Source organism: Sylvia atricapilla, chromosome 1 (genome assembly GCF_009819655.1).
Source record: "Sylvia atricapilla isolate bSylAtr1 chromosome 1, bSylAtr1.pri, whole genome shotgun sequence".
NCBI lineage: Eukaryota > Metazoa > Chordata > Aves > Passeriformes > Sylviidae > Sylvia > Sylvia atricapilla.
In genome coordinates this window covers 132,048,376-132,076,162 of record NC_089140.1, presented here as the reverse complement: position 1 = coordinate 132,076,162, position 27,787 = coordinate 132,048,376, and the positions used below count along the sequence as shown (strand labels likewise).

The 27,787-nt window shown below is 40.8% G+C and overlaps 2 protein-coding genes across 2 annotated transcripts; one reads left to right on the top strand and one right to left on the bottom strand.

Annotated features, from left to right (window-relative positions):
* On the bottom strand, positions 1-2,264 carry LOC136359513 (basic proline-rich protein-like). The gene is made up of 2 exons (XM_066316248.1): positions 2,241-2,264; positions 1-1,707 (listed from the first exon to the last, which is right to left on the bottom strand). Exons 1-2 carry the CDS (start codon positions 2,262-2,264, stop codon positions 1-3), a joined length of 1,731 nt encoding a protein of 576 aa, XP_066172345.1.
* Positions 472-26,541, top strand: YWHAZ (tyrosine 3-monooxygenase/tryptophan 5-monooxygenase activation protein zeta). The gene is made up of 6 exons (XM_066334246.1): positions 472-611; positions 2,864-3,167; positions 18,080-18,203; positions 21,605-21,768; positions 21,858-21,953; positions 25,482-26,541. Exons 2-6 carry the CDS (start codon positions 2,874-2,876, stop codon positions 25,539-25,541), a joined length of 738 nt encoding a protein of 245 aa, XP_066190343.1. The 5' UTR covers positions 472-611; positions 2,864-2,873; the 3' UTR covers positions 25,542-26,541.
* The last annotated feature ends 1,246 nt before the right edge of the window (positions 26,542-27,787 follow it).

The window sequence follows — 27,787 nt, the reverse complement described above, 5'->3', positions numbered from 1 at the left end:
TCAGCCGCGCAGCCAGGCACGGGGCTCGGCGGGGGTTACTGGGGACACTGGGCGCTCCGGGCGGCACAAAGCCTGGAGAGCCCGCCCGGGGGCGCGGGGGGCTGCGGTGACATCCGCGCACACCCCGCGGCCGCACGAGGAGGCGGTGCTGCCGCCCCCGCTCTGTGCCGCAGGCGCGGGCACGGCTCCGCCGCCCACGGGCGGGTGCGGGGGTCTCCCCGCCGGGCCGGGGCCGGTGCTGCGGGAGGGGCGGGCCGCGGCCCCGAACCCGCGGCGCCCCCGGCTCGGCCCGCTCGGCCCGGGGCCGCGGGGTGCAGGGCCGCGCGCGGGCGGGGCCGCCGCCGGCTCTGGGCGTGACCGCGGCCCGGGGGGGCGAGGGGGGGAGGTTCGCGCGCGCCCTCGCGCGCCGTTGCCATGGCGCCGCTTGACGTCACGGGCGGCGCGCGGCCCGCGCGGAGCGGCGCGGTGATTGGCGGAGACGCCCCGTGCGCGGCGCCGGGAGAGGGAGGGAGGGAGCGAGGCTGCAGCGCCGCGAGCGCCAGAGCCGCACAGTCCGCGCCGGCCGCCCGCCCGCACCGACGCACCCGCGCCCGCCCGCCCGCCGCGCACAGGTAACGGGGCCGCCGCCCGGGGCCGGCCCCCCCGGCACGCGGCAGGTCGGGAGCACCGAGCGGGGCGGCCGGGGGACGGCGCCCAGCCCGCCCCGCTCCCCCCGGGGCGGCTCCGCGGGGAGGGAGCGGGGCGCGGGGGCCGCTGCGCGGGGCGGCGGGGCCCCTTCTTCGCCGGGGACAGGAGGGGAAAAGGGGGAAACCCTGGCGGAGGGGGCGGCAGGTGAGGGCGACCCCGCGCCCGCAGGAAGGGGCGCGCCACCCCCGCCGGGCGGGGGCCGGGGCGCGGGCGGCGGGCGCTGCCGGGCGTGGTCTCCCGCCGGGAGCCCTGCCCGGGCGCGGAAGAGCCGCGGCGGCCGCCCCTCGGCCGCGTTCGCTTCCCTCCCTCCGCCCGGGCCTCCCCCACCCCCCCTCTCGCCGCCCAGGCCCCCCCGCCTCCGCCCATCCTCCCCGCCCCGGCCGAAGGTCCGGGCGAGAGCGGCGGCCTCCCCGAGGCTGGAGGGGGCTCCTCCTCCGTCGCTCCCCCTCCCCCGTGCCGATTCCCCCGGGGCTGGGCCCGCGGGCTTTCCCTATTCCGGGGCGGGGACGCGGCATCCTCCCCCGGGGCTTCTGGGCGGAGGGGCGCGGGCTCGGGGCGGGCCGGGCTCCGGCGCCCACCCGCCGTGACAAAGGCGGCGGGCGCGGCGCTCGGTGTCCCCGCGGCGGGCGCGGCGCGGGGCGGGAGCAGCGGAGGGCGGGGCGGCCGCAGCGCCCCGGGGCCGCCCGCCCGCCCCGCCCTCCGCTCCGCCCGCCCCCGGGCCGCTCCATTTTCTACTGTCACCGCGCTCGCCGTGCCGGAGCCGCGGCGGCGCCCAGCCCGCGGGGGCGGCGGGCGGCCCGCCCGGGGATGCTGCCGCCCGGGGGTGTTGCCGCGGCGGCCTGCGGTGCCCCGGGGACCGGCGCCGGGGCCGGCGTTATGACCGCGTTTGCCCCGGTCACGCCGAGTGGTAAATAGCCGCCGCCAAAATCTTGCTTTAAAATGGCTCCTTAACCCCGCCGTGCGCGGTGTGAGCAAGTTCTTCAACGCGCGTTTGCAAACAAACGCCGGGTTTGTGCCCCTCTGTTGGGGACAGGAGCGATTAAAACTTGCAGTCACCTGGAATGTTAAAATGTGCTTAATTTATTCCCAAAGACTGGATTATAGCCCTGCCATTGTTTCTCCTAACGTCACATAAAATGGCAAAAGTCTTACTGGTTAAAAATGAAGATGTTTGGTTGGGGTGTGTGGAATATGTACAAATATATAAAACACTCATCACCAAAACTGGTTCATGCTTTAATAATGTTACTAAGCTGTAAAGGATAATGTACCCCCAAAGCACATTACCAGTTCCTCTAAATGGTCAAGTTAGGATACACGGAAGGATAAGGGACAAGTATTTGTTCTTCCTGTGCCAAAAGAAATTTCTCATTACCTCTGCTCAGCAGAGTTGGATTTTTTAAATTTTTTTAAGCGCTGATAAGACAAATTATGAAGCATTTCAGCCAGGTTATACTATTTGAAATGTTATTGTTGAGGTAATATTTTTAAGTAGTAAAATTTTCTTTTGTCTCTGAAAGCACAGCCTCTTGGGCAGAGCAGCAATACCTTACACAAAACATAATGGGGATTCCCATTTTGGAAAAGGGAGTCAGCATTTTGGGAAAGTGTACAAATCACAATTTAGATATTTGTTGCATTCTGACTTTTTAACATCCATTGCAGGATTTGATTTGCAGATGTTTATGTGAAGTATCTCTGCCTGAAACTATAATTCTGTTAAGGCTCAGAATGATGCTTGGTATTATTTGTCCAGTCTTTATTTGGTTGTCTCCTGTGGAAAGTTTACTATTGGATATTTTCTTTGTCAATTTTGCTACACTGATAATGTTGTCTTATGAGAGAGTGGTGACAAAAAATTAGGATCACTTTTCTGCAAAAGATTGAAATTATTTGGTTCCGCTTCACCTTTGGATGCTTTTGTTTCTATTTATTAAAATAACATACTTTTAAAAGTCTACAGTTCTTCAGGAGGAAGCAGTGGCTTTAACTCTACTCCATGTATCCATGTGTTTGAGCATCCAGTCCTGCTAGTATGCCTTGTGCTCTGGATTTCAATTGTACCTCTTACAGTTCCAAACTGCTTAGAGAATACAGGTTGCTTCTGCCTATGAAGTTAAAACACCTTTGTCCTTGACCAATGTCTGAATAATGCCTCACTATTTTTCCTCTTTAGAAATATCAGCATGGATAAAAATGAGCTGGTGCAGAAGGCCAAACTGGCTGAGCAGGCTGAAAGATATGATGACATGGCAAGTTGCATGAAATCTGTGACTGAGCAAGGAGCTGAGTTGTCCAATGAAGAGAGGAATCTTCTCTCTGTTGCCTATAAAAATGTTGTAGGAGCCCGTAGGTCATCTTGGAGAGTCGTCTCAAGTATTGAACAAAAGACGGAAGGCGCTGAGAAAAAACAGCAGATGGCTCGAGAATACAGAGAGAAAATTGAGACTGAGCTAAGAGACATCTGCAATGATGTGCTGGTGAGAAAAAATGATACTGTTGATCCATTTTTACTTAGAGTTGCAGAGTAAATGGTGCTGGGTCCTCTGGGACTATTTCTAGTCTGTCAGTAAAGCTGCGGTCTCTTAAGCTATTTCTGACAATAAGGTTTAAAAAATGTCTGAATTTTTCTTTCCCTCTAATGTGCTGATTATTTATATATAATTTATAGTTATGAATGCTAATGAAATTGGAGACATGTAGAAATGTTATTTTACATAAACTAGTAGTTATGAAAGGTTAACATTTCCCCGAGACTGAACTGTATACAGGTTTAGTTTGCGGTTTTCTCCTCCCCAGCGCCCTTCTCCCTTAATGCAGTATTTGTATCCTAGATCTCTTCGGTTTCTGCAATTTTGATATGCTGCTGTAGTGCTGTAGTTGTAAGAGGTAGTTCTTACTCTGTGGAAATTGTGCCCCTCCCTGGGTAAGATGATGTAATGTTAGTTATGACTCAGCCGTGCAGAAAACTGCCTGCAGGAAGAGGCAGTAGAAATGCTGTGATACCTGCTTAATTTTTTTATTTTTTTTTTAGCAAACTAAAAGGGTGTTCAAGTTAGGCATTTTCTGAGACTTGTGGTTACATTAAAATGTGCATGTGCACAGCAAGCGATGCTGTTTTTTCACTGGGAGGCTGGTATATGAAATCCAAACCTCTTCCAAATGCTTATTCCAGATTGTCAGTTTTTTTCCAACTGCACACGCCTGTGGTGCTCCAGTGAGCACATGAGGAGCAGCTGTTCAGTCCTGCAGCCACTTGTGAGGTAGAGGTTACTGGCAATAGTTGTCCACTGCACGGTGGATGCTGCTGGCTGTCATCCCATATGTGACAAGGGATCACCTGTAGGTGACAGAATGACATGACTGTCAAATAGCTAAGTGCCTGAAGATCTGATACCAAATGTAAGTTGAGATCAGTGAGTAACATAAATTTTGCTTGATGTGTGAGGTAACTAAATGATAAGTGTGGGGATAGTTTCTAGAAGACTGGTTCTCCAAGGGTTTGTAAGAGTCAGCATGGATAACTGTGTCTTGGCTTCCAGTTCAGGCTGGCCACTCTGGTTATTGTAACACACCCAATTTTGTACATTTTGTTATCTTGTGTAAGGATAACTCTTTAACTTCTACTCTGAAAATGAAATGCAGAGCTTACTCATAGGAAAGAACTGATTTACTAGTACTTGTGTTGTAAAGTGGTGGCTCAACTATTCAAGCCAAGGAAATGAGGATCCAAATCTGGCATTCTAGTTGGTTGTTATTTCTTTCATTAATTATTTTACTGCTGGGGGGGGTGGATGCTTTCAGTTCAGGATGATCTAAAATTCTTTTTTAAGCTATGTTTTGTTTTAAGAAGTTATTTTAATTAAATCTTGGCTTAGAAACCTTAGAAGAATTTAGTGTTTGCAATTAATTTTTTGTCTGATAATGGAAACCAGGTTAAGGTGAAACTAGCTTTTATTGTGCATGCTAAATACAAAAACTAAAACAAAAGCCAGCTTTTGAGTTTGCTGCAGCAACTAGAGTGCCTGGGAGGGGAGGAATATGGGTGGAGAGGCTTGTTAAATCTTCTGAATCTCAAAATGGACTTGAATTTCTCTTTGTGTTAATGAGACATATATTATTCAAGGAAGTTATTGTTCTTTGACATGTTACTATTTTTAAGAAGCTAACAACTGACTAATTTCTTCTTAACGCGTTGAAGAAAAATGACTGTCCAGAAGAAGCAATGCCTTAGGCAGCGATTAGCAGTAATAAAACTACATTTTTAGACTTGGGTTTAAAAAGAAAAAAAAAGTAAAACTTTTGTATTCAAAGGATAGGATTTAAAAGTACTTTCAAATGACATGGGCAACCTTTGATGTTTTAAATTACATGTGTTGAAGATTTAGATTTGTATTTAAAAACATTATGTTGAAGATTTAGATTTGTATTTAAAAACATTATCTTGTTTTCTTTCTTGAAATGTCCTATGCATGTACATTCTTACTGGCCTAGAAACATGGGTGACTTTGCTTTATCCACTTTGCTTTAACAGAGAAAAAAAGAGCTGTGGTAACATTCACTTGTTTATTATGAACAGGACTCTGAACAATGCTACATGTAAATATAGAACTAGGGTTTGGTTTAGGTTTTGGTTTCTTTTCAGAAGATCTCTAATTTTTATGCAGCATAATCTAGTTTATAGCTGTTTACAGAATGGGTAAGCCTCGCTTTTCACATCTTAATTGGTGTGAAGTATGGCATTAATTAATAAAACCTGAAATGTTAAACTTTAAAAGCTTTTAATCATTAGTCTTATCAGTTAGAGTACAAAAGCAGCTCTACAATTTTTGTGTCTTTTATTGAGGCTGTGGCTCTGTTGTTGTGTCTTCAGTTGTCTTCAAGTGTCTTAAGTAATGTTTAATGCCCAGGAGCGTTACAACACAGCTGAGTATGACTGCTGTTCTAACTTCAGTGTTGAAGGGAGGAAAGCAGTTTAGAGAATGTGTTTGTGACTAGAAGAGTGTGGCCAAAGCTGGCTCCTCTGCAGCTTCCTGCTCTCTTCTCTCATTTATTGGAATGAAATCTACTGTACTGGAAGAAATAATTCCTCTAATCCTGTAGATACAGAATACACTAAACTCTGCTTGGGCTTTGTTTCCATCTCTTCTATTAATTTACAGAGAGAATAGGAGCAATTAATGATGAATTTCTTTCTTGCTTCATCTCTGTTGGCCCCAATCATAAAAGTTTTAATAGTTATGTGGTCAGGTCTGAATGTTTATTTTTCTCCTTTACACCGACCTTGCAACAGGAAAAGACCGCATCTGCATTCTTGCTGCTTCCTAAATCTTTTTTTTTTTTCTTCAGCCTGCCATGGAGTACCTCTACAACTCTGCAAAGAGTTGAACCATTCCTCTTGTTTCCTGCAGCTTCAGAGTGCTGCTGTACAAAGAAGAGACACCTAAAATATCCTGTTCCAGCACCAATTCTGTCAGATATGCATTTAAGTATATTAAAATGTAATACAACCAGCTCTAGTTTGGAGTTGGTCTGGTAGTGCTGGTAAACATCAAATAATTGTGACACACTGAGTGTAGAACAAGTTCCTTGCACTGGGGCAATGAAGACTGTATTTCCAAATTCTTCAATAGTAAATACTGTGTGTTTGATGCTGGGTGTATGGAAGTACATTGCCATACTTGAGCATCTGAAAAGTGCTTTGAGTATTATAGAAAATTTCCAGTTGATACAGGAAATTAAGCTTTTAGTTAAATACTTTTCCTCATGTTAGCTAAGTGTGTGCTTCACGTTCTGTTTCAGTTTTTATAGTAGAAAGGAGGGTCTGTCTAAAGTACCAGTATAATGATCTACAGTCATCTTTTATTTGTCATTTCCATAATAAAAATAATTTTAATATAACAGGTGTGGATTTTCTTTAAACCGTTTTTTGCCATTAGTAGAAAAGCGAGTTGTAACTGAAGTGATTGAAATTAAATCTGCAGTATGTTGAATTTTTCAGCTAACAAGGGTTCTGAAGTACAGAGAAGAATGGAGATGTCTTTGAATAGCTAACACCCTGCACTGTTTGTATGTTAGAAGTTCTCAGGAGCTCTAGTAGCTTTCAGGAAGTCTCTTACATGAGCTAAATGTGAACTAATAATTGAAAACATGACTGGCTATCTTAGTATGAATACAATTCCAGACAATTGCACTCTTCCCTAGGCTGGCACATGCTGCATCAGTCCCTGCATGTCCTCCAAGTGCACACTAGTAGCATTTCCCATGTTCTTGTCCCACGCCCAGTCTTCTGGGTGATGCTGCTTCCTCCTCCAAGTTCCACCATTAGAAATGCCTTAAGTAAACTTCTAGCAGTGCCCAAGCAGCCTTTCACTGTTTCTTTGCCCTTTTAATTGTTAAAGTCTAGAGAACTTTTGCAAACCTTGGCTGCCCTTCAGCCTTCTGGAGTTACTGTTACACACAGGTGCTACTCAGCACTTTCTCTCCACTCCTTTCCTGCCAAAAAAGCAGCAGGTTAATGGTATTGTTTAGGACCTTCCAGTAAGATGAATTGTTTGCTTTCTTCACTATGTTATTGCACCTAAATTTCACCCTAAGAAGCATAAAAAGATACTCCTGGTATGCTCATACTTGAGATTTCTTTGCACGTTTTATGGATGTTTCACTTCATAGAAGTGGCAGTTTGTGAAAGCAGAAGATTCAGTTATATCTCAGATTAGTGACTTTAGGTTTACTTTTTTTTTTTTTAATGTATATTGTTGAGAGAGGGACTAGAATGTTTAGTAACCTGTCGTGGGGCTGCAGTTCACTGGGGGAAGGGAGTGTAATTCCATTCCAAATGCATCTAAATGGCTTTTTAAAGAACATACCACAGAATTAATGCCTATTGCCATCATTCTCAAATTACTATGGGACTGTTTTCTAGTTGCCTGCAAACATCTAATAAGTTACTGTGTTAACTTTTGTAAAATGTTTAATAATTCTTGATGACAGGGTTAAGAAGTTTGGTCTTCTCTCCTACAGAAGCCATATGGTTTTTGGCATGCACATGTGTGAATTGTCTTTTCATAACTCAACCAGCTCAGTGTGTCCACCTAATGGTTAAAGTGCACCTGTAGACTGACAATACTATACAACATTCTTGCTATGATGAAAACAACAGAAAATTCAGTGTTCTGGCTGAAAATCACTACCTTCAGTTCTGTGACTCCTTCAGGCTTGCTTAATTTTTTATTTTTTATTGCACTTTGTCTTTGAGGATCTGTGTCTTTTTTCAGAAAAAAAAAAAGGGTAGGCATTTGTAGAAGCTTCTATGTGCAAAAATGTCAGTTGCAGAAGCGCGTGATTAATGTGTTGAAATCCAGTTAGGTGCCCAAAAGAATTGAGGTTAGAAGGGAGGTCATGTTCAGCTCTGCTCAGAACAGATCTGGTTCAGCCACTTTGCTCAAGGAACTGTCAGTCAAATTTTTATTATCTTAAAGCATGGAGATTCCACAGCCTCTCTGGGCAGGCTGTCTTAATATTTGTTCATGTTTGTTAAAGAAAGAATACTTGTGTGGAATCAGAGCTTTTCATGTTCCTGCTTGTCTGCTGCCTCTTGTGATGTCAGTGTAGACCTCAAGAAAGAGTCTGGCTCTGTCTTCTCTAGGCGGCTGTACACAGCAGTAAGATCTGCTGGTCTTCTCTGGCCTGAAGAAACCTCTCTCTCAGCTTTGCCTTGTACCTCATGTGTTCCAGCTCCATAGTTCCTTCAGTGTATCTGTATTTGTCTTGTGCTGTGGAGCTCAAAGCTGGATATAGAACTCAAGATGTCATCTCAAGTTGTTAAAATTTACATTGAAAGATGGTAATTGGTAATGTGTTAGTGGCATATGTGAAACTACTTGAGTACTCTGGTTCACAAACGCTTCTCTGAATGAACTTACATGTATTGCAGAGCAAAATGTAGCTGGGATTTGCTAACTTACAAGGGTGGTTATAATTTAAGCTTTTGATTAACTCTCTAAGACTGACTTTTTCAGTAAGGATTTGGTTGGTATCTCTGCTCATATATATTGAAGGTAGGAAACGGAGGCAATTTGTATCAACCTCTTTATTTCACACACTTCCCTGGTTGTAGCTGCACCCTTTCAGGTTTGGGAGTTTTTTTTTTTTTTGATTTGAGTTGTTGGTTGGGATTTTTTTGGTTGCCTGCAGTGAAATCAGTGCCTAAGCTAGAGTAATTTCCTTTACTTTTTTAAGCAGTTAGACTGTTGGAAAATTGTTGAATTTTTGATAATTTAAACATCATTCATGAATCAGTTTAAACATGAGATTACTTGCATTGCATTTAATTTATTCTAATCTTAGCAAGAAGGGCATCCATAATGTTGACACATAGGTTTAATGCTCCTCCCATTTATTATAAGATCAGCTAAGGTGCTCTGCATAAATGCAGCTGCTTCTTATATTAACTCTGCTTGCACGTGTGTATACACCTATATGCATGTATCTACATCCTCTTGCATTTATTTGAAGCAGAAAAAACCTTTATTATAACCACTAGCCTGCTGTACTGATTTCATTTGGCATTAATGTTTAATAATTTGCTTTGATTTACAATACAAATTATTATACTGCTCAAAAAAAGTATGGAAGTGACAACATGCTTTATTTGACAACTACCATCATTGTTCAAGTACTTTATGTACCTATTGCTGATACTCAGTTCTAAACAGCAAAACAAAGTAAGTTGATAGTTTAGTCATGTGTGACAGATAACTTCATTTCTTTGTGCTGCTGAAGGAAGTATTTCTTTGCATATACTTGCAATTTTGTGAGGCTGCTAAGTGTATTTGTTTCACTGGTTGGTTGCTTAGAAGTCTAAGAGCAGAAACTGCACTGCTAATGTATCAGCTTCTTCTTGTGCCTCTGGAAGCTGTAAGTGGTAGAAACATAAAATACAGAATATGAGCAAAGTTAGCCCATTATCTCTGCCGATGAACAAATGCTGCACTATCTCTGGTTTTATCTGGAAACTTCTGTTTCGTTACTGTGCATGTGACAGAAGTGCATTTCTGAAACAGGTTCTCAAACACTTGTACTTTGTTGTGGGCAGACATCACCTCCTGCCTCTGAAACTGGTTGTCCATTCAGACAGTAGTTGACTACCATTTTTAAATAGTTTAAGAAAGCTTGTGCTGTTAAAATTGATTGAAGATGATTGTGAATATTTCTTAAACTTGGGGTTTTTTTTACTGAACGTTAACTCTTGTGCAGTGGATTATTTTTCTTGAAATCTGACAGAAGATTGGCAATGTCTCTCCAAAGGAGAAATAATAATAAGTCATGTTCTGCTAAGACCAACAGTAAATTCTTAAATTTTTTTATCAGATAAAATATGTTGGACTCAGCGATCTCAGAGGTCTGTTCCAACGTACTTGGTTCTGTAATTCTATAAGGCAGCTCAAATGAGGCAGAAAAAGGTTGTCAGTTGGTTTTTGTTGGTGGTGGGTTTTTTTGTGGATATTACCCTTTGTGATTATGTTACAAAAGATTTAACAAAGGTAGTCTGATCTTTTAACTGGTCATTTTCTCCTAGTGCAGATTAGGTTTATATTGCAAAAATGACATTTTTTCTAATAGAATGTTTTTACTAATAATTTAATGCGCTATAGGGAACCCTTAGTCAATCCATATTCTGCTTCAGGAGGTTTGAAATCTGTTCGGAGTGCAAGCTGCTAAAAGATAAATAGCTCCTGCTTCTATTTCTGAGCAAGGATAAAATCTGTTGCATCATATTTATGGGGAGTTTTATTAGTATTTGTTTAGAGACCAAAACTGTAGAGTCTTAAGACAGCTGAATACGTGTTCCAGTTTCGAGTACAGCTGCAATAGCTGTAGCTGAGACTTACATCCTGGGCAGAAATTTTCACCCAGCGCAGTTGCTATCAGTTTATTATCTCAAGTTTCTCAGAGGATGTTGTGAAAAAAATAATGATTGATGCATCCGGTTCCATTTTATTTTGATAGAAGTCCCCAGTGTTCAAGAAGCAGTTTAATGAGGTGGTGCTGAGGAAAAAAAAGCCAGGTAAAAATTGCATATTGACTTTGATCCTCAGTGGAAACAGTTTATTAAGAAGTGTAGTGATGCCGTAAAAAGTGTCTTTATAGCTGCTGCCTTTCATATGAGTTTCCTCAGAGTGGGTTACTAAACTGGGGAGGTATTTTTTGCCTGTGCTTCAGAATTTAGTTCCTTCATGATCATGTTTGTTATACATGCTTTGGTAAAAAAACCAATAATGATTGGCATGAAGCCCTTGAGGAGCCTTTTGAATTACCTCAAGAGGATATCTTGGTACGAGGCACAGTTGCCTCCTTTGCCATAAGTACTAATTGGAAAGCAAAACAGTAGAAGAAACTAGCTAGTAAAGGTCATGGTAGCCTAAGTTGGGGAAGGCAGATCTGCAAAGGGAGCTGCATGTATGGCTGTAAAAGAGTGAACTGAGATGCTGCTCCTCATTGCCTCAGGAGGAGGCAATTTTTGTTTCTTGTTTTGCTGACCAGTGGTGTGTCCGTGCCAAGCACCCTGAATGCATTTTTGTGCATACAGCTACTTCTTAGTGACTGGTATCTATCCCTTGGCGTATGTCTCAGCATAAAGGTGATTTTTCAGGATGTCCTACTTCCATGTCTCCTTAGCCTCCCCATATGTGATGCTGCTTTTGTTCTCTTTTCTAAGGAAACACATTTAGACTGGTTTAGTAGTATTTTTATGTAGAAACTGAGATTTCTTGCCATTGTTTCTGTCATATGGGATTTTCTTCTGTCCATTGGTCCTTCAAGATCTTTTTTCAGTTTCCATCTTACTCCTCAGGCTTCATTTCCTCTACTCATTTCCTTCCTAGATCTTCACCAGACTGACTACAGCAAAACTGCTAATCAAGTGTACCTTTCTCCTGCCCTTAGCAATTCCACATCCCTATGCTCTTAGCAATTCCACATCCCTGTATCTACCACTGTTGCATAAATGCTGTGAATTACTCCACAGTTAAATTTCCCCCCCCTCCTTGAAGGTTCTTTGTCCCAGATTCTGAATTCCTCTCCTGCTGAGGGTTATGCTTCATCTCTTCCAGCCAGCCTTGTCACCTTTCTCAAACTTCTGCTGCTGTTCTGTTGGGCAGCCAGTTAGATGGGAAGAAAGAGTAACTGGTACTGAGAAAAGGCAGCAGGCTGGTTTCCTTCTTCAGATGTTTCAGCAGAGATCTCTAGTGCCTCAGCAGCCACTAATGTTGACAGCTTTTCTTGTGTTCCTGTTCTAGTGATCAAACCAGTAGACAGAATTCTGTAGTTAGCTTTAAACTGTAGTTTCACTTTGGGCTGGAGTAGAAGGCTGAGAGCAGTCCTTTTGGTTTTCACAAGAGGGTTGGAGGTCGCACATGAGGCAACAGTTGCAGAGTCCTTAATCTCAAACCGTGGGCAGAACTGTAATCAGGAGTAGCATAGTAAACCTGGGTCAAAACAGGGTGTGGAAAGGGATTGTTTAAAAACCTACCTTTTAAAAATGGAAATATTTATCTTTTTCTCCAACAGTTCTGATGGATGTGTGTAAATGCAATGACTGGCCACAAATTATTTAATTAAACCCATTGTAGTGTGTGTGACAATCTGTGCAGTGCAGTTAAATGTGTGTGTTGTTTTATACTCATAAGTTTCCTAGTCCTCATGTGGAAAATAGGCATGGAAAATCACTTGCTAGCTTCTAAAGGGAGTTGATAGGTGTCTTCTTTTTAATGAAACTGAGAAGTAGTTTAAAGACAAAAGTAAAACTCGTGTACAGGTAGACAGGTATCTGCAGCTTCTTCTCTGGTGCATTGTGGGTGTCAAGGTTATTTTGATGTAATGGGAGTTTGAACAGTGTGTGGAATGTGGTCAAGAAGCCTGTTAAAGGTTATTACCTCCAGAGAAACCACATCTGGCTCAGGAAATCCCTGGGCATGGATGGAAGCTTGACACTTTCTTGCTTCGTTCATGTGTTTTTCTAGTGGAATCCTCTTTGGGCAGTGTTGTAGTGAGGTTAGCAGACAGGAGTCCTGCCAGCTGCTATGATCCCTGTTGTGTTCTTATAATGTCTTGGAGAAAGATAGTGGAATGGTATTACATCATGAAAATACCAGGCTGTTGTCATTAAATATTAAATTAGTTTCAGGCTGAGCTTAGAGTTTCTTTCATGTATTTCATGAATTTAAAAAACAAGAGTTCTTCCATGTCATCTTCATCCCTATGTGATTCAACAAGTGAGTTGAAGTTCAGCTAGTACTCTTGTGTAATTTATTCTCAAAAATAGAAAAAACACTGTAACTGTTGTTAGGTGTCTTTTGGTACTCCATTAAAACAAAAAGCCTGCTTATTTATTCAACAAAAAGCCAGGTTATTTCAGAGAAGAAGTGGTACTGTTTTAAGGTACCTAAAGTTTTTCAGTATATTCTTTTCAAGTTTTGCCATTCTGCACCTTGGTTCTTCTGTGCAAAAATAAAATCTTTTATTTCTCTTATAGTTCTAGTGATTTTATTAAATTAGATATCTTATTAATTAATTCTTTCATATTTCAAAATAAGGCTTCTCGTTCTGTGTACTTTAACTATGTATTATCCACTAATTGCTATTACATTTTCCTACAATCTGGTGACTGTTCTTATTTTCCTGCTTGTCAAGAGTGAAATATATAAATAGATAATTGAGTTGTTGATGCAATCATCTCTAGTGCATTAATAATTTCCTAAAGTTTCTAGGCAATGACATGTACTGAGACCAAGCCTTTAATAAAAGGAAATAAGCACTGAATTAGAAGCAACAAGGCAAAACTGAGCATTAAAATAAAATTAATTTAATGCTCTTATGGTGGATTGTGGATTTGGGAATAGATTTCTGGTCCACACAAGTAATTTGCCGAAGATGCAAATGCTTTTAAAACAAGAGTAGTTTTAAGCTTCAAGTGTCAGGTAGGGACTCTTCAAGTCTTTGTATTGGCTTCCTGTCTTCAACTGTGGGCCTCACCACAGTTCAACAGCTGAGGCATGGCCACTTGCAGTAAGACTTTTAGGAGAGGGTTGGCTATTGGGATTTTTTTTGTTACTACTTGTTAGGCTTCTTTCACATTCCTAAGTAAGTCTTAACCTTTCAGACTTTATCTCACAGGACCACAGGAAAAAGTACATAGAGCCTTTCATCAAAGTGGCTCAAAATGTGATGTGCTTCATGTTGCCACCTGTTTACTATATCCTGTTCCGGCAGTACAATATGTGTAAGAATGAAGCGAGTCTTTCCAGTTTAGTGTTTAAAATAAGCCAGGATAGAAGTTTACCATTAGGATAATTCAAGCTGTGTGCAGACAGCTCTTGGTGTGTCTTTGGGAGCAAAGACTTTTCTCGAGTACTTGCTGAGGGTGGGGGAATGTACCAAATCTTAGCAATGGCACGTGTGAGCACAGCCGACGTGTCCCGAGTTTGAACGTGTTTGTTGGCCAGTCCAGAGAACAGAAAGCTTGTTGATGTAGTCAGAACCAGAATTGAGGTGTGAGGTGTTGAAGCCTGATCTTTGAACAGCCAGCATGTTAGTAAGATTTAGTACATCCTTTAAAAAAAAAGTAATCCGCATTAAATGTGTCTGAAACAACTTAGAAAAAGTGCAGGAAGCACTTGTATGAGGTATTACAGGTATGGGCTGAAAAGTGCTCTAAAATGCTGCTGCATCTGCCTAGTTGGTATGGTTTTTCTCACAGCAGTTAGATTATTGCTGTCAAATTAAAAGCTCTGACAATTACTGCTGTGTCCTTGGAGAGTTTCAAGGGCAAGGAGTGGTTGTTTAGTTTTGTGCAGGAAACTGTTCCTACCAGATGCTGATCAAGATGCTGTAATTAACTGCCTGTGTATTGTAAATATCTAACCTGGATGGGAGTTTGTGTGATAGCAGGAACATCATGAACAAGCATGAGACCTTAACTACATATAGTATAAAAATACACATGTGCTGTATGCACTGCAGCTGTCAGGGCTCTGTATCCATTGCAGTGATGCAGATCCATCGGCTTAGTAAATACAGACCACTTAATGGATCCAGTCTTGGACTAGCTGCTACCTCTTCAGTGTTTGGTGACCAGCTCTATACTGCAAAACACTGCCCTATCAACTGGTAAAGGAGAGAGAAGGTGGGCATGGTACTGCTTAAGCTTTGGACAAACAATCTATCAATAGAATTTAAATACCAAGATATTCCTCCTTGTGGAAAAAATTATCCTCCAGATGCTTTGCAGTTAAAGCTATTAAAAGAATCCACAAGATAAACAGTATTCTCCATAAGCTGATGTGTTGGCAGATAACAAATAGTTAGATTTGTTGTGCTTTTAATTGTTGTCTTCTGTAATTGAACTTTAAAAGGTTAGTAATTTCATTGGTGTTACCTGTCTGGCTTTCTGTAACACACCACCTCCATGCAGGTTATGCTTTCACAGCCACTCTCTAGGATAAATCTGAATCTTCAGGCTAACTTTAAAGGAGTGGTCCGTGTCTACTTATGCCAGTAGAAGAAAATACATTCTGAAATAAATGGACTAATGCAAAGAGAAAAAACTGAATTTATAAGACTAAATAAATAATAGGGTAGAGATCTCCTTTCAGTCATTTCGCATGTTAGCTTTTAAATACTAATTTGCTTGCAGGTTTTTTTTATTCTTGCTGTTTATGAAGTATTTGGCATAAATAAAATTCTTCCAAAGATATGTGGCACACCAGTCCTACTTGTTGTTTGTATAGAATGGGCTCTTTCATCCAAATATGAGTAAGCTCCCAGTGCAGTTTGAGTTGGAGTCTCTTTGCATTGGCTATATTCTGTGAATAGCTGTTCAAAGGGATTTTCTCAGTTCATCAGTCTTTGAAATTCAACATGGCTTTAGAACCTTTTGCAGTACCAGATTTTCATTGTTCAAGCTCCTTTTGCTCTGCTAGTGTTGGTCTGCTTAAGAAGACCATTAGTAGTCTTTGCTCCTGTCTACTGGTGCAATTCACCCATTCAGTTTGCAAACAGCTTTACCTCATTTGAGACCTAAGTGAAGTTTAAATCTTGGAGCTTGATTGCTGCAGTGTGAGTAGAGCTGTATGTTTTAATCATATGACCTCCTATACCAGTGAGGAATATTTTCTGTTTCTGGAATCACTGAAAATATTTTGGTCTGGCCAATTAGTGGAGGATGCAGAAGGAGGGCAACTCCCCACAGTGCCAGAGGCGTAGGTGCAGACTGACACACCTGGCTTAACTGAAGTCTCACAGAGAAAAACTAGTAAGGAGCCTTGTTCTCAGTAGCTGGTAACCTTCAGTTGTCACTGGAGTTTCTTGGAACTTGAGAAGATGTCGTACCTGCAAACCTTGAAGTGCTCTAGTGGTGAGGACAGAGTGTGTTAGGAGTTACAGAGAGCTGAGGTGTGACCCATGAACCTGCTGGCCTCCTGCTACATCCCAGCCTCACTGGGACAGAGCTGGCTCTGAGCCCTTCTCCTGGCGTGGTGGGATGCCCTCAGAAGGGTGCCTTTGGCATGAGGCAGCTCAGCAGCCCGTTTGACTGTCTCCAGAAAAATACTTCTGCTGTTTACTGGCTTGTGTTGAGTTCCTTCTGTTGCCAAAGAATTGTCTCTGCTGTCATTTGGATGGGAAGTGAGGACATGCAGTATTTTTCAGTGTCTCCTTGTCTGGTTATAAAATGAAGTTCTATACCAAGCCTCACAGTACTGGAAAGGCCTAATATTAAAGATGAACGAATAAATCCATTATGTGGAAGCCATGAAAGAAAGTGCACTTATGGGTTTTTATCTCATGCATAGGCATGGCCAAACCTTGTCTAACTTTCAGGTCTGTCAGCCTGATTTCTTTATTATCTGTCTGCTGCAACAGAAATCATGAGAGAGATGCTATGATGGGTCACTTAATTTTGAGGAGTTTCATGCAAGTTTGAGTCTACCAGTAAATATTCATTATTTATATAAATGAACTAGCAGTACTTTAATTAAAGAAAAAAGCAACCAAAACAAAAAACAAGATTAGATTTGCTTTTCTTGCTTTGTGTTAATTACAGTTTTCTGTAGCTTAATAGTTGGCCTCTTAAGCAGAGCGGGTACCACAGGTGCCCATGTCACAGTGCAGCAGTTGCAGCCTACCAAGCCCAGGGTATGCTTATCCCAGGAGTGTGTCCTGTAAGAGGTTCATTTAACCTGCTGGATGGCCTTGAGAGGAAAGTGCTGTAGAGCAGCTAGCATTTTGTAAGTTGGAACTAAATTAGTTTGTCCATTTCTGCGGTATCCTTGGAAATAAAAGCTTAAAAAGTGAAGCAAAACTGCAGTATCAGTCATCTAATTTACAGGGGGAAAAAAGATGGCCAGAAATTTGTACTAAAACCTCATTAAAAAACTTACTTTCTGCATAGCCTTCACCAAGTATATGTAACAACTTCTGATTCAATTCTGACTATTCAGGTATGCTGTACCTTTTTTGACTTTTAAATACCTGGTTTTTCTTTTAAAGTCTGACTTCAAGCACTCAATATCACAGTCTGACAAGCTTGTACCTTGATTTGACAATGTGTTGGAGCTAGCGACTTTTTTCCTTCTTTTTATTTTGTTTCATCATAATAGAATTCATGCTAAATGACATGAGTGCCTCAGCTATGTTAACTTGTTATGTTAACGAGCAGTTAGAATAATCTAGAAAAACTTGGTCTTAACTGTCAGCCAATGGGGAGGATTTGGTGGAGTGACTCCAGAGAGCTACCTTTGCTTTGGAAGATAAAGGAAATACCTGTTAGGGCAGCACATAAAGTCAAGTAGAGATGCTTACAGAGCTGAATGTCAGATTATTAGCTGTCTGGAAATGCAAGAATACAGGTTCACCTTGAACTTGAATGCCAGTAAAGCATTCAAGTTAATGGGAACTGGGCTAAGGAGATTTATTTATTACCTGTGTATGTGAAATAATTTGGTCTCTGATTTGGCAACTGATATATCGACTCCTTTTATTGTATTTTGTGGATGCAGACTTTGTTCCATAGTATACCCTCTGCCCAGAGTCTTTGGATTACCTTATTTTTGCCAGGGTTCTGTATAATGCCTTACAGAAAGCCATCCTTTGGTCATAAAAAACTCATCTGCTAAATTGACACAGCCTCCTTCTCCCCATCAAGGCACACAATGCAGCATTCCTTTTTATATCTAGAGTTGGAATCCAGAACACGTTCTCTAGATGACTGTGTTATGTAGGATGTGAAGAAAATAAGAAGTGAAGCTGTCTTGACTTTGAAATAAATTGAAATATAATTGAATTGTTGGTTCAGCATATGTTCAAAACACTGTGTTCTTTGTTTCCCTTTTAGTCTCTGTTGGAAAAGTTCTTGATCCCTAATGCTTCGCAAGCAGAAAGTAAAGTTTTCTATTTGAAAATGAAAGGAGACTACTACCGTTACTTGGCTGAGGTTGCTGCTGGAGATGACAAGAAAGGTATTGTATGTCAGCTCATGGATAAACATTGTCCAGTTAAATTGCTTTTGGTGGGAAAGTTACACGGCTCTAATTTTAGAGTAATTCTGATTTGGATGTAAATTTCTTTCGTAATAGGCTTTCTGTTTTCTGAAGGAAAATCATAAATTGTTTGCTTTCAAATGAGTTACAGAAATTTCCACGTGCATGCTGATGGAAGCGTGAAACAGACACTGGGTCACAAAATCTTGAAATTGTCTCGAACTTCCCGCGTGCATGTATCTGGTGTATCGCTGAAGTACTGGTTTATGCATTTCCGTCTGGCTAAATGTTAGGGGGTTACCTCTTTGTCTGAAGACTTATTCTTGCCATTTCTCCTGCATTTCTACGGAATAAAAGAAGTCTGCATAGGTTCAGTGAGCAAAGAGGCTAGAAACAACCTGGAGGAAAAAAGGTTTAATGAAATTAATTTTACTATTTAGGAAAATTTCTTCTGTAACCATGGTAGTTTAATGTCCAAATGTCTTCTGTTTCCTCAAGTTTCTGATATTTTCATCTAAGTAGCTTGTCACAAATGCAGGTAAGTTGCCTTCACATAAATTTAGTTTAAAAAGTTAGTATTAGATAGTGAACATTTTGAGTTCCTTACCTACTGTAGTTGGAGACACCCTAACAAGTATTGTGCAGAGTCCCCTTCAGTTCAGAGCGATGCATTAGCTGAGATCCAGCTCACTGCAAACAGTGCCGGGCTGTTTCCTGGAGCCCCTCCAGGGCTGCTGGCAGTGTGCCCTGAGGAGCAGCACACCTCAGCACAGTCAGCCTGGTGTGTCAGGCTCACTTGGGCCGTCCTGGGCCTGCAGAGCTGGTGGGGTGACCCCTTGGAGGTGTGGAGCACCGAGCTGTGCGGCACCGCTCTGCCCTCGGCAGCGCCTGCAGCCCGTGGCTTGTGCTGCTCTCAAGCTGAGAAACCTCCCAGAATGGCACAGAACAATGTCTGTGGGACTTGAGAGACTGGATTGAGTTTGGCATGTTTGAAACAGACACGGAATAACTTCAAGGGGATAGATGTATCTGCTTTACTGGCACGTGTTATATCCACATTACATAGTGAAGCCCAGTTTTCCCAGCATGCTGGATAATGAAGAGTTACACAAAGATCCTAAGATGTAGTATGTAAGGCTCGTTTTGATTTCTGCTGTTTACTGCCTGCAAACTGACGCAGTCTTGGTGACTGCAGAATTGTATGTGTTACCAGTACTTTAGATATGTTACAGAGAGTTACCATGTTTTCCTTCGGTAATTTTAGTTGTCTCTGCTCACATGCATAGGAGATACAATATTTTGATTCCCAAAGTTTCTTTTTCTGTTGAGTTACGGGCTCTAAAATTAGACTGTGAAAATCTGTGTTGAAAGTGCTTTTAAAGTTTATTTAACCCAATCTCCTGGCTGAGCAGTTTTTGGTGGGTTTCCGTTTTTTCAATTCATCCCCCACTTCCAGTGTTCATGTCACATGTTTTTCCTGTATGTTGTCTGTGACCTTGAAGGAGAGCAGTTGATAGTTATTGTCGTAAAAAGAATGGCTGCTGAGTTGGACACTATTCTTTGCAGTGAATACAGCAACAATATAAAGCTCCCAACTCTAGGAATTGGATTTTTATCTTCATAAACCACATTATTTTATGGAATGGTGTTTCCTTATGGCAGTTTAGCAGACAGGAATGTCACGCAGGTACCTCACTCTATTTCATCCTTGAACTTTGGAGCTGCACTTTATAAGGAATTCAAGGTTAAAAACTGTTTTATATTGTGTGACTGATGTAAAAATTAACAGAATACATCAAATTATACACTACGTGCTCTGAATTGTTGCTCAGAAGGTAATTGTTTCTCAAATAAGGAGAAAACTTCAAAACAAAGTGTGTTTCATGTTAAAGAAAAACTACTAAAACATAAAACTCAGTTTCATTCTCTGAAGTTACTTGTTTTTCATTCTGCTTGTCTTACCTTTCATAAACAGCACCATTTTCAAAGGCCTTTCTGTTATGAGAAGAATTACACATTTCTCACAAATTCTGAATTTACCTTGCAGTAAACCTAGTTCTTCTCAACTGTAATGTACTAACTTCTGCCTTTTCAAGATGTTAGGGCAGCTGTCTGATCTGAAGCATTCCATTATTAGTGATGAGTGGAGAGGGAGCAGTGTTGATGAACTGTGCAGTGCATGTCCTCACTCTTCCATGTGGAAGAGAACAATATGGTGCTTTAATTTTAGTGGATATCTAAAGGTGAGCAAATACTGGTTGCATATACATCCTGAGTATAGGTATTCAGTTGTTTTCAGACTTGGAGTCAAAACTTGTTACTGAAATCCTGCTGTATTTTTTTGAGTCCTTACCTTAAAATTCCTTTCTTTGTTTTTAAATATCTGTGATTGCAATCTTGCAGACATCATGCTTGATGCCTTTCTGGTTTGATCCAGAAATGTTAGGGTTGGAGTCCTTTTTGCATCTGAATTGAATGACTTTCTGCCCACCTTTTTCTCAGATGCTGGTGGAGAGCAGAGGAACAAGTGCCCCTTTGTGCTCAGCATCCAGAGCCTCCCTGGCCCTGCAGCTTGTGGGCTGTGTTGGGCCCTGATCTCTGACTTGTGCAGGCTCTAAGTTCAGGTGCCTTCAGTGAGAAAGGAAACTGCTGAGCTCTTCAGTCTTCATATACACATTGTAGTTGCTGGGTTTTGCCAAGTGTTAATAACTTGTAAAACTGAACTGATTAAGGGTGACAAGAGATTCATCTCTAAAATAAAAGAGCCAAATTATTAACTTTTCTCCCTTCAAAGTTTATAGGTACTAGAACTTATAAGTTAGGTAAAAATGTTTTCCATGTCTGCATTGGAAATGGAACTATGTTGGAAGCTTTTAAAAATATATATTTAATTTCAGTTGAGGTATGCCACACTATTTTTGCTGAAGAGTTTGAATGGATGACTGTTACTGAAAGGGTTCAGCATGACAGGCAAAGGTCATCACTGTTTCCTGTGACTAATATATAGCTCTCTAATTCATTACAGTGTTTAAAGACATTGAAATTGTGGTGCTGTATCAAGTAGATGGTGGGTTTTATCTTCAGTGCTACAAAACTGCTCCAAACATATGTAAATGCAAGTAGTCACAGGGCGTCGGTAAAAACTCGAACCTGTGATTTGGTCAGTAACAACTTCCCTCCTTTTTAATAATTCGAAAATGTAATTCAGTAAAATCTTCATTAAATAGCAATTTGTTAGGTAAAGTGCTCATTCACATGCCTTCACTCCTGACATGGTTTCTTCATGCAAGCGTGAACACAGTCCTGATTGTATGTCTGGATACAGTGTGTGAATTACTTACTTGTTGTGGGTTTTGTTTGTGTTTGTTTTTTCCCCAAAGGGATAGTGGAGCAATCACAACAGGCATATCAAGAAGCTTTTGAAATCAGTAAAAAGGAGATGCAACCAACACATCCCATCAGATTAGGTCTGGCTCTGAACTTCTCCGTGTTCTATTATGAGATTCTCAATTCCCCGGAGAAAGCCTGTTCCCTTGCAAAAACAGTAAGTCAAAGAGGGAGAAATACCATTAAAATTATTTGCATAATCTTTTGTCACGTGGCTAATGGTGTTGTTTGTTTTTATAACACTAGGCTTTTGATGAAGCAATTGCTGAACTCGATACATTAAGTGAAGAGTCATACAAAGACAGCACGCTAATAATGCAGTTACTGAGAGACAACTTGACAGTGAGTATCAGCAAAGTTTGCATATAGATTGCAGGATTGGTCTTCCTGGCACTCCACATTTTCCTTTTTGTTCCTGGCTGTGGAGCTGTGTCTTGTCACTCAGAAAGATGTCTGTAGTACATCATCTGGAGTTAAATCTTTTTCTTGCCTGGTTTTTGGTTGGCTTTGTGGCATTTTTATCTCTTTGGTTTTGTTTGTTTGGGGTTTTTGTTGTTGTTGTTGGTTTTTTGGTTTGGTTTGGGGGTTTTTTGTTTGTTTTGGTTTGGGGTTTGGGGGGGGTTGTTTGTTTGCATGCTAAGTGACATGGTTTTCTAACAAATGATGAATTACCCACATTTTTCAGGTTACTTTATTCAAGGAATCTAGCATGTTTAAATGTTGAGTCTGGACTGTGACTAGCAAACCTACTACCCGGTGTTAAACAGTGTTTGAGAATACAGTTGCATTTGCCTCTTTAAAGCTTATGTCAAATTTCATTTAGGTTATTCTGCATGAATGTATCTGCAAGGAAGAGATTCCACATGAAACTGGAAACAAAACTAGCAGCTAGCAAGTCCATTTAAGGACCTGTTGTTTAGAGGTTTTTTGTTTGGCTTTAATTATGGTAAAGCTGAAATGGAAATCATGCTAGCCAGGCTACTTCCACTGCAGTTGTAACATAACTGTCTTAATTCCTTTTTTTTTTTTGTCCTTGGACTCACTGTGGTGTAAATTGTCAGAATAATCAAAATCTTCATCTTGTGTGTGGGATTTTTTTTATCCTTCTTTGAACTTCAAAATTGGCAAAGATAAACATCTAAAGCAAATGAAACTTAAATGTAAGCAAACATGCAATAGTGCAGTTAAATTACTTAGTTTACTCCTTGGTCTGTGGGGAGTTGCAAGAAGAAAACGGAGAAGCAAGAAATAAAAAAAATATGAACAGTTCTTGCTGCCACATGTAGCCCCTTGTTAACACTTTGTGCTTCTGATATTAGAGAACTTTGCAAAATAGCTGCACTACTTTAAAAATAACTACAAGTAAAATAGTACAGTTGTATAAAATTGGAGTTGCCATGGTTTCTGCTTTTATGTCTAACATATAAATTCTCTTGTCTTTTGGAGCCTTTTTCACTGGAATGGCAACTTCACACTGCTTCAGAAACTACTTGTAATTGTTCCATTTGTTGCTTACAAAACAAATGGAAGTGATTTCTCAACCTTTGTATTGGAGACAGATACAGGGTTGGCATTGCTCTCAATGTCTGTGTACTGTCCCATTTAGTGGGATTGCTCAAGAGCTGCCTTCTGAATGAGTGGTTTTGAAACAGAGAATAGAAGCTGACTTTAATTGCTGGCTTCCCAGTAAAAATAATGTAAATCTTGTCATGGCAGTTGGAAAGCAAATTGTTTCACACAAGAACAGAAGTTGGACTGTGGTGCCATAGTGTGTCAATTAGGGTAGTAGGCCTGATAATTGATTTGAGCTTTCCATTACAAGAGAGAAAGCTGTAAATAGACATTAGATTCCATATTCTTGAATGAATGATGTGTCTTGCCTTAAATGCTTAGCATGAACTGGGAGTGCGTTTATTCCATGTTTATCCTAAATTTCTTGAGGTAGAAAATAACTTTTGATATGTATGTGACTGACAAAGACTTCAGTGAATTTCATAAATGTAAAAAAAGGTCTGTTTTGCTAGTTATGCAGGTGGTGAAGTCTGAGGTAGATGGGCTTTAGACAGTGATGCAGCATGTTGATCAGTTCTGTGCAGTAGCACTTTCCTCAATTGTTGGTTCAATTTTACTTCGAGTCTTGTGTGGCTGAAGAAGTCTGTGTTCATTCTCTGTGGGTACTGAAGGCACAGAAGTGTTCAGAGGGCTGTTTAATATATCATCAAAATCTGTTTTACTAGAATTGCTAGATAATTTGTTTGCTCTGTTAGGAGATTTTATTTTCTTTTATTAAATAGAAGGTAGCCCTTCTTCCTAAGCATTTCCCTCCCACCCCAGCAGATTTAAGCTGATCTCAGTGTCTCCATTGGTAAAATTGGTAATGTCCCTTTCATAGCACTCAGGCCCTTCTGTCTTAATGAATGTGTATTTTGGATTGAACATGAGGAAAATTTTCATCACTAAAAAGGTTGTCAAACAAGGTGGCCCAGGGGAAGTGGTTGAGTCACCATCCCTGAAAGTATTTAATTTGTTTAGATGTGGTATTTGGGGACCTGGTGGACTTGGCAGTGTTAATGGTTGGACTTGATGATCTTGAAGGTCTTTTCCATTCTAAATTACTCTTGTGACTGTATTCTAGGGGTGATAATTTAGGATAGGAGCCTCTGATGGAATTATAATAAAACTGTTTTTAGTAACTCTTCCTTACAAGAATAGCACTGAAATGGAGACTAATATAGTAATACAATAATGCACTAAAGATTGCAGTGCAGGTCTAGAAACAGGCTACTGGTGTGCTGTTGTCTCCAGTAAAATAACTTTTTGCTTATTGCCTTCAGCAAGGAAGATTAAGTGCAGATACATGCATTATGTTCAGAGCAAGGACAAGGCTACTGGTCTTCTGCAGGTTTCACCTTCTGATCCTGAAAGCATGAAATGTTTCTGATGATGGATTTTAAAAGTTAAGGCATTCTGTAAGACTTCAGTGGTATAGCACTGTTGGTGGAGAGAATTAATTGGTTTTATGTTTTACCACCTTATACTGTAGAGCATGAATGATTTGGTTAATGCTTCTCTAACTCCATAAAGTCTGAGATGACAAATCATACTGGGCTGGGAATAGTTTGGAAGCAGCCAGCATGCAGATATTTGGTTCACAAAATAATTTCTTGGCCCTGACTGTTGCTCTGGAACTGATGCTCAGTTTCCTTAGCTAGTACTTAATCTTGATATATGGCTCCTTAGTATGATTTTATGGAGCTGAAAATAACATTTTGTGCATAGTGCATGCTTAGCCTGATTTTCTCCCCTCCAACTTGCCTGCCAGGTTGGCAGCTCAGTGTTCTGAAAGTTGCTAAAGGGGAGCACAACTAACTGAAAAGAGCCAAGGAATAGATTTTGATGAAATATTTTGGGGTTTAAAAAACAGAAAAAACTTTCAGATACCTGTTCTGAAGCATTTGCTGTAGCATTGGATGTGGAGAGATTCCTTTACTGAAGCTCTTCCTTCAGAAAGAGATGTAAAACTTGCTTGAGGGGAAAGAACAACATTTAGTTGTTCAGTAGGTCTGATTCTTGCCTTCTTGTTAAACGTATTTTAGTGAGCCTTGTGAGTAAGAGACTTTGGTTTTAGTTCATATAACTTGCTCATTAAATGCAGTGTAGGGTTGGGTCATCTAGAACTGAATTTCCATCTTGTCATAGCCAAGAAATAGATTCGTGTTACTGTATGCCTTTTCTTTTTCTCCACAGTGCTTAGTAGGACCACTTAGAAGTTGCTATTATTAAGAAATAAGCCTTCTTTCTAAAAATTACTTACTAGTACTAATAAATGTGTAATAATGTACCCGTTACTCTGTTTTCTTTCCTAAACAGTTGTGGACATCGGACACCCAAGGAGATGAAGCCGAAGCAGGAGAAGGAGGGGAGAATTAACCAGCCTTCCAACTTCCGTCTGCCTCATTCTGAAATTTAAACAGTAGACCATTTGTCATCCATGCTGTCCCACAAATAGTTTTTGTTTACGATTTGACAGGTTTATGTTACTTCTATTTGGATTTCTATATTTCCCATGTGGTTTTGTTTAATATTAGGGGAATAGAGCCAGTTAACATTTGGGGAATTTATCTGTTTTCATCTGAGGTGGCCAATATGGGGTTGTGAAATTTTTATACAAGTTTTACATGTTTGGCATAGTACTTTTGGTACATTGTGGCTTCCCACAAGGCCAGTGTTAAAACAGCTTTCTATGTCAGGCAAAGATGACTGCTTGCATATTGGTCTGTCACGATGGAAAAAAGGGATAATCAATGTTGCAGCCACAGGTGTAGTTAGTCTGAATATCCAAGCTGGAGCACACATGGCTGCGGATAAACTGATGTCCCATAGATATTGCATGTCAGGTGAACATGTGACATCTGTGGAATATTCCAATCAAGTGTACATCTTTGATTGCAGCTGAAGTGTTCCTTAAGACAGTTCGATAACCCAGTCAGCTTTCTCTAGAGACAGACAGAGAAACGGTTCACATTCCATTATTTGTAAAGTTACCTGCTGTTGCTTTCATTATTTTTGCTACACATTTTATTTGTATTTAAATGGTTTAAGCAACCTAAGAACAAATGTACAAGTAAAGATGCAGTAAAAAATGAATTGCTTGATATTCATAATGACACTGTATATCGAGCACAGCAGTAAAACAAAAACCCATGTATTTAACTTTTTTAGGTTTTTTGCTTTTGTGATTTTTTTTTTGATACTTGCCTAACATGCATGTGCTGTAAAAATAGTTAACAGGGAAATAACTTGAGATGATGGCTAGCTTTGTTTAATGTCTTATGAAATTTTCATGAACAATCCAAGCATAACTGTTCAGAACATGTGTATTAAGTTGATGTAAGTGGAATAAAAGTTTTATGAATGGACTTTTCAACTACCTTTGGTGTAGATTTCATGTCATCTGTTTCCCACACTTTTAAAGAAATGGCAATGTTATACAGAAATTCAGTATGAAAGTGTATTTGTATTATGCAAAATTTCAATACACATTTAGCCACCTAGTTCATTTTAGGGAAGTTGAATGAATACTCCATACCTGATTTTAAGATTGCTCTAATTAATTAGTTTACATCTTCTAGGTGCCTGAGCTTTCTGACTGTTCCTGACTGGAACTCTGGAGATACTTTAACAAACATAGATGGTTCCCACACTTACAGCAAAAGGCATAAACACTTACTTAAGAGCTGCCCTTTTGGAATAGTTCTGTTTATATGGAAAACTCTTGCTTTTGCTGCTGTTGGGTCTTTAAAGGAGAACTGAGCAGGAGCCTCCATATTGTCCAGAGGATTAAGATACTACAGCTCAATTTGTGGAAAAGCCCAGAGTGATGAAGCAAAATGCTCTTGCATTCCTCATCCCCAGGGAGGTGTGCACTCTTGGTATTTAGAGTAACTGTGGCATTTGTGTGAAACTGAAATAATTACAGGGAAATTGAGACTGATTATCAGTGTCATATCCCTGTCAAGTACCGAGGAGCTTGGAAAGTAATTGAATTGTATTACAATATTAATGTTACATTTAACACAGTCAACATAAGGGAAGCTTGAGTGGCTTTTTCTTGATTAAGCTGCACCTGCAAGCACCTGTGAGTGTAAGTATTTTCTAGTTTTACATACTCTTCACTGGGGTGGAAAGTTACCAAGTTACTCTTGATACCTGGAGAAAACAGTTGAACCACCTCACTGAACATTAACTCAGTGGCCTTACTCATTTGCACATGGAATTGACTTTAGCAAGTTGCAGATCTTACTTTTACAAATTAGGTATTCTTGTATTTTAAAAAAAAGTTTACATCATTGTATTTGTATTATGATGTTCTGTTTCCAGAAGCATTTGAGCCCTTTATTCTGGTATTTAAGGATCAAGATTGCTAGAAAAGGTGGTTAGGATAATTTTACACCTTTATAAAAGTAGTTAGGGACATAATCACCATTCCTAGAAGTGGAAGGTGATCATCTATTACAGTACACAATAAAAATCAGAATCTGATTAAGAACGGGATAAAGGGAAGTGTATGGAGGGCAGAGGTTAACAAGGCTTTCTGAGGAGAGGCTGGTACATCTCTCAGTCACCAGTGAAGAAGTAACAATGACTTCTTTAATGCATTAAAGCACTCGTCAAAA

Excerpts from the sequence above, each read along its gene's own strand:
- LOC136359513 (XM_066316248.1), bottom strand. The coding sequence starts at position 2,264 with ATGGGAATCCCCATTATGTTTTGT. Across the intron at positions 1,708-2,240 it reads GAATCCCCATTATGTTTTGT|AGGGGCACAAACCCGGCGTT; the intron begins GTAAGGTATTGC and ends TGTCCCCAACAG.
- YWHAZ (XM_066334246.1), top strand. The coding sequence starts at position 2,874 with ATGGATAAAAATGAGCTGGTGCAGAAGGCCAAACTGGCTGAGCAGGCT. Across the intron at positions 3,168-18,079 it reads ACATCTGCAATGATGTGCTG|TCTCTGTTGGAAAAGTTCTT; the intron begins GTGAGAAAAAAT and ends TTTCCCTTTTAG. Across the intron at positions 21,769-21,857 it reads CCTGTTCCCTTGCAAAAACA|GCTTTTGATGAAGCAATTGC; the intron begins GTAAGTCAAAGA and ends TTATAACACTAG.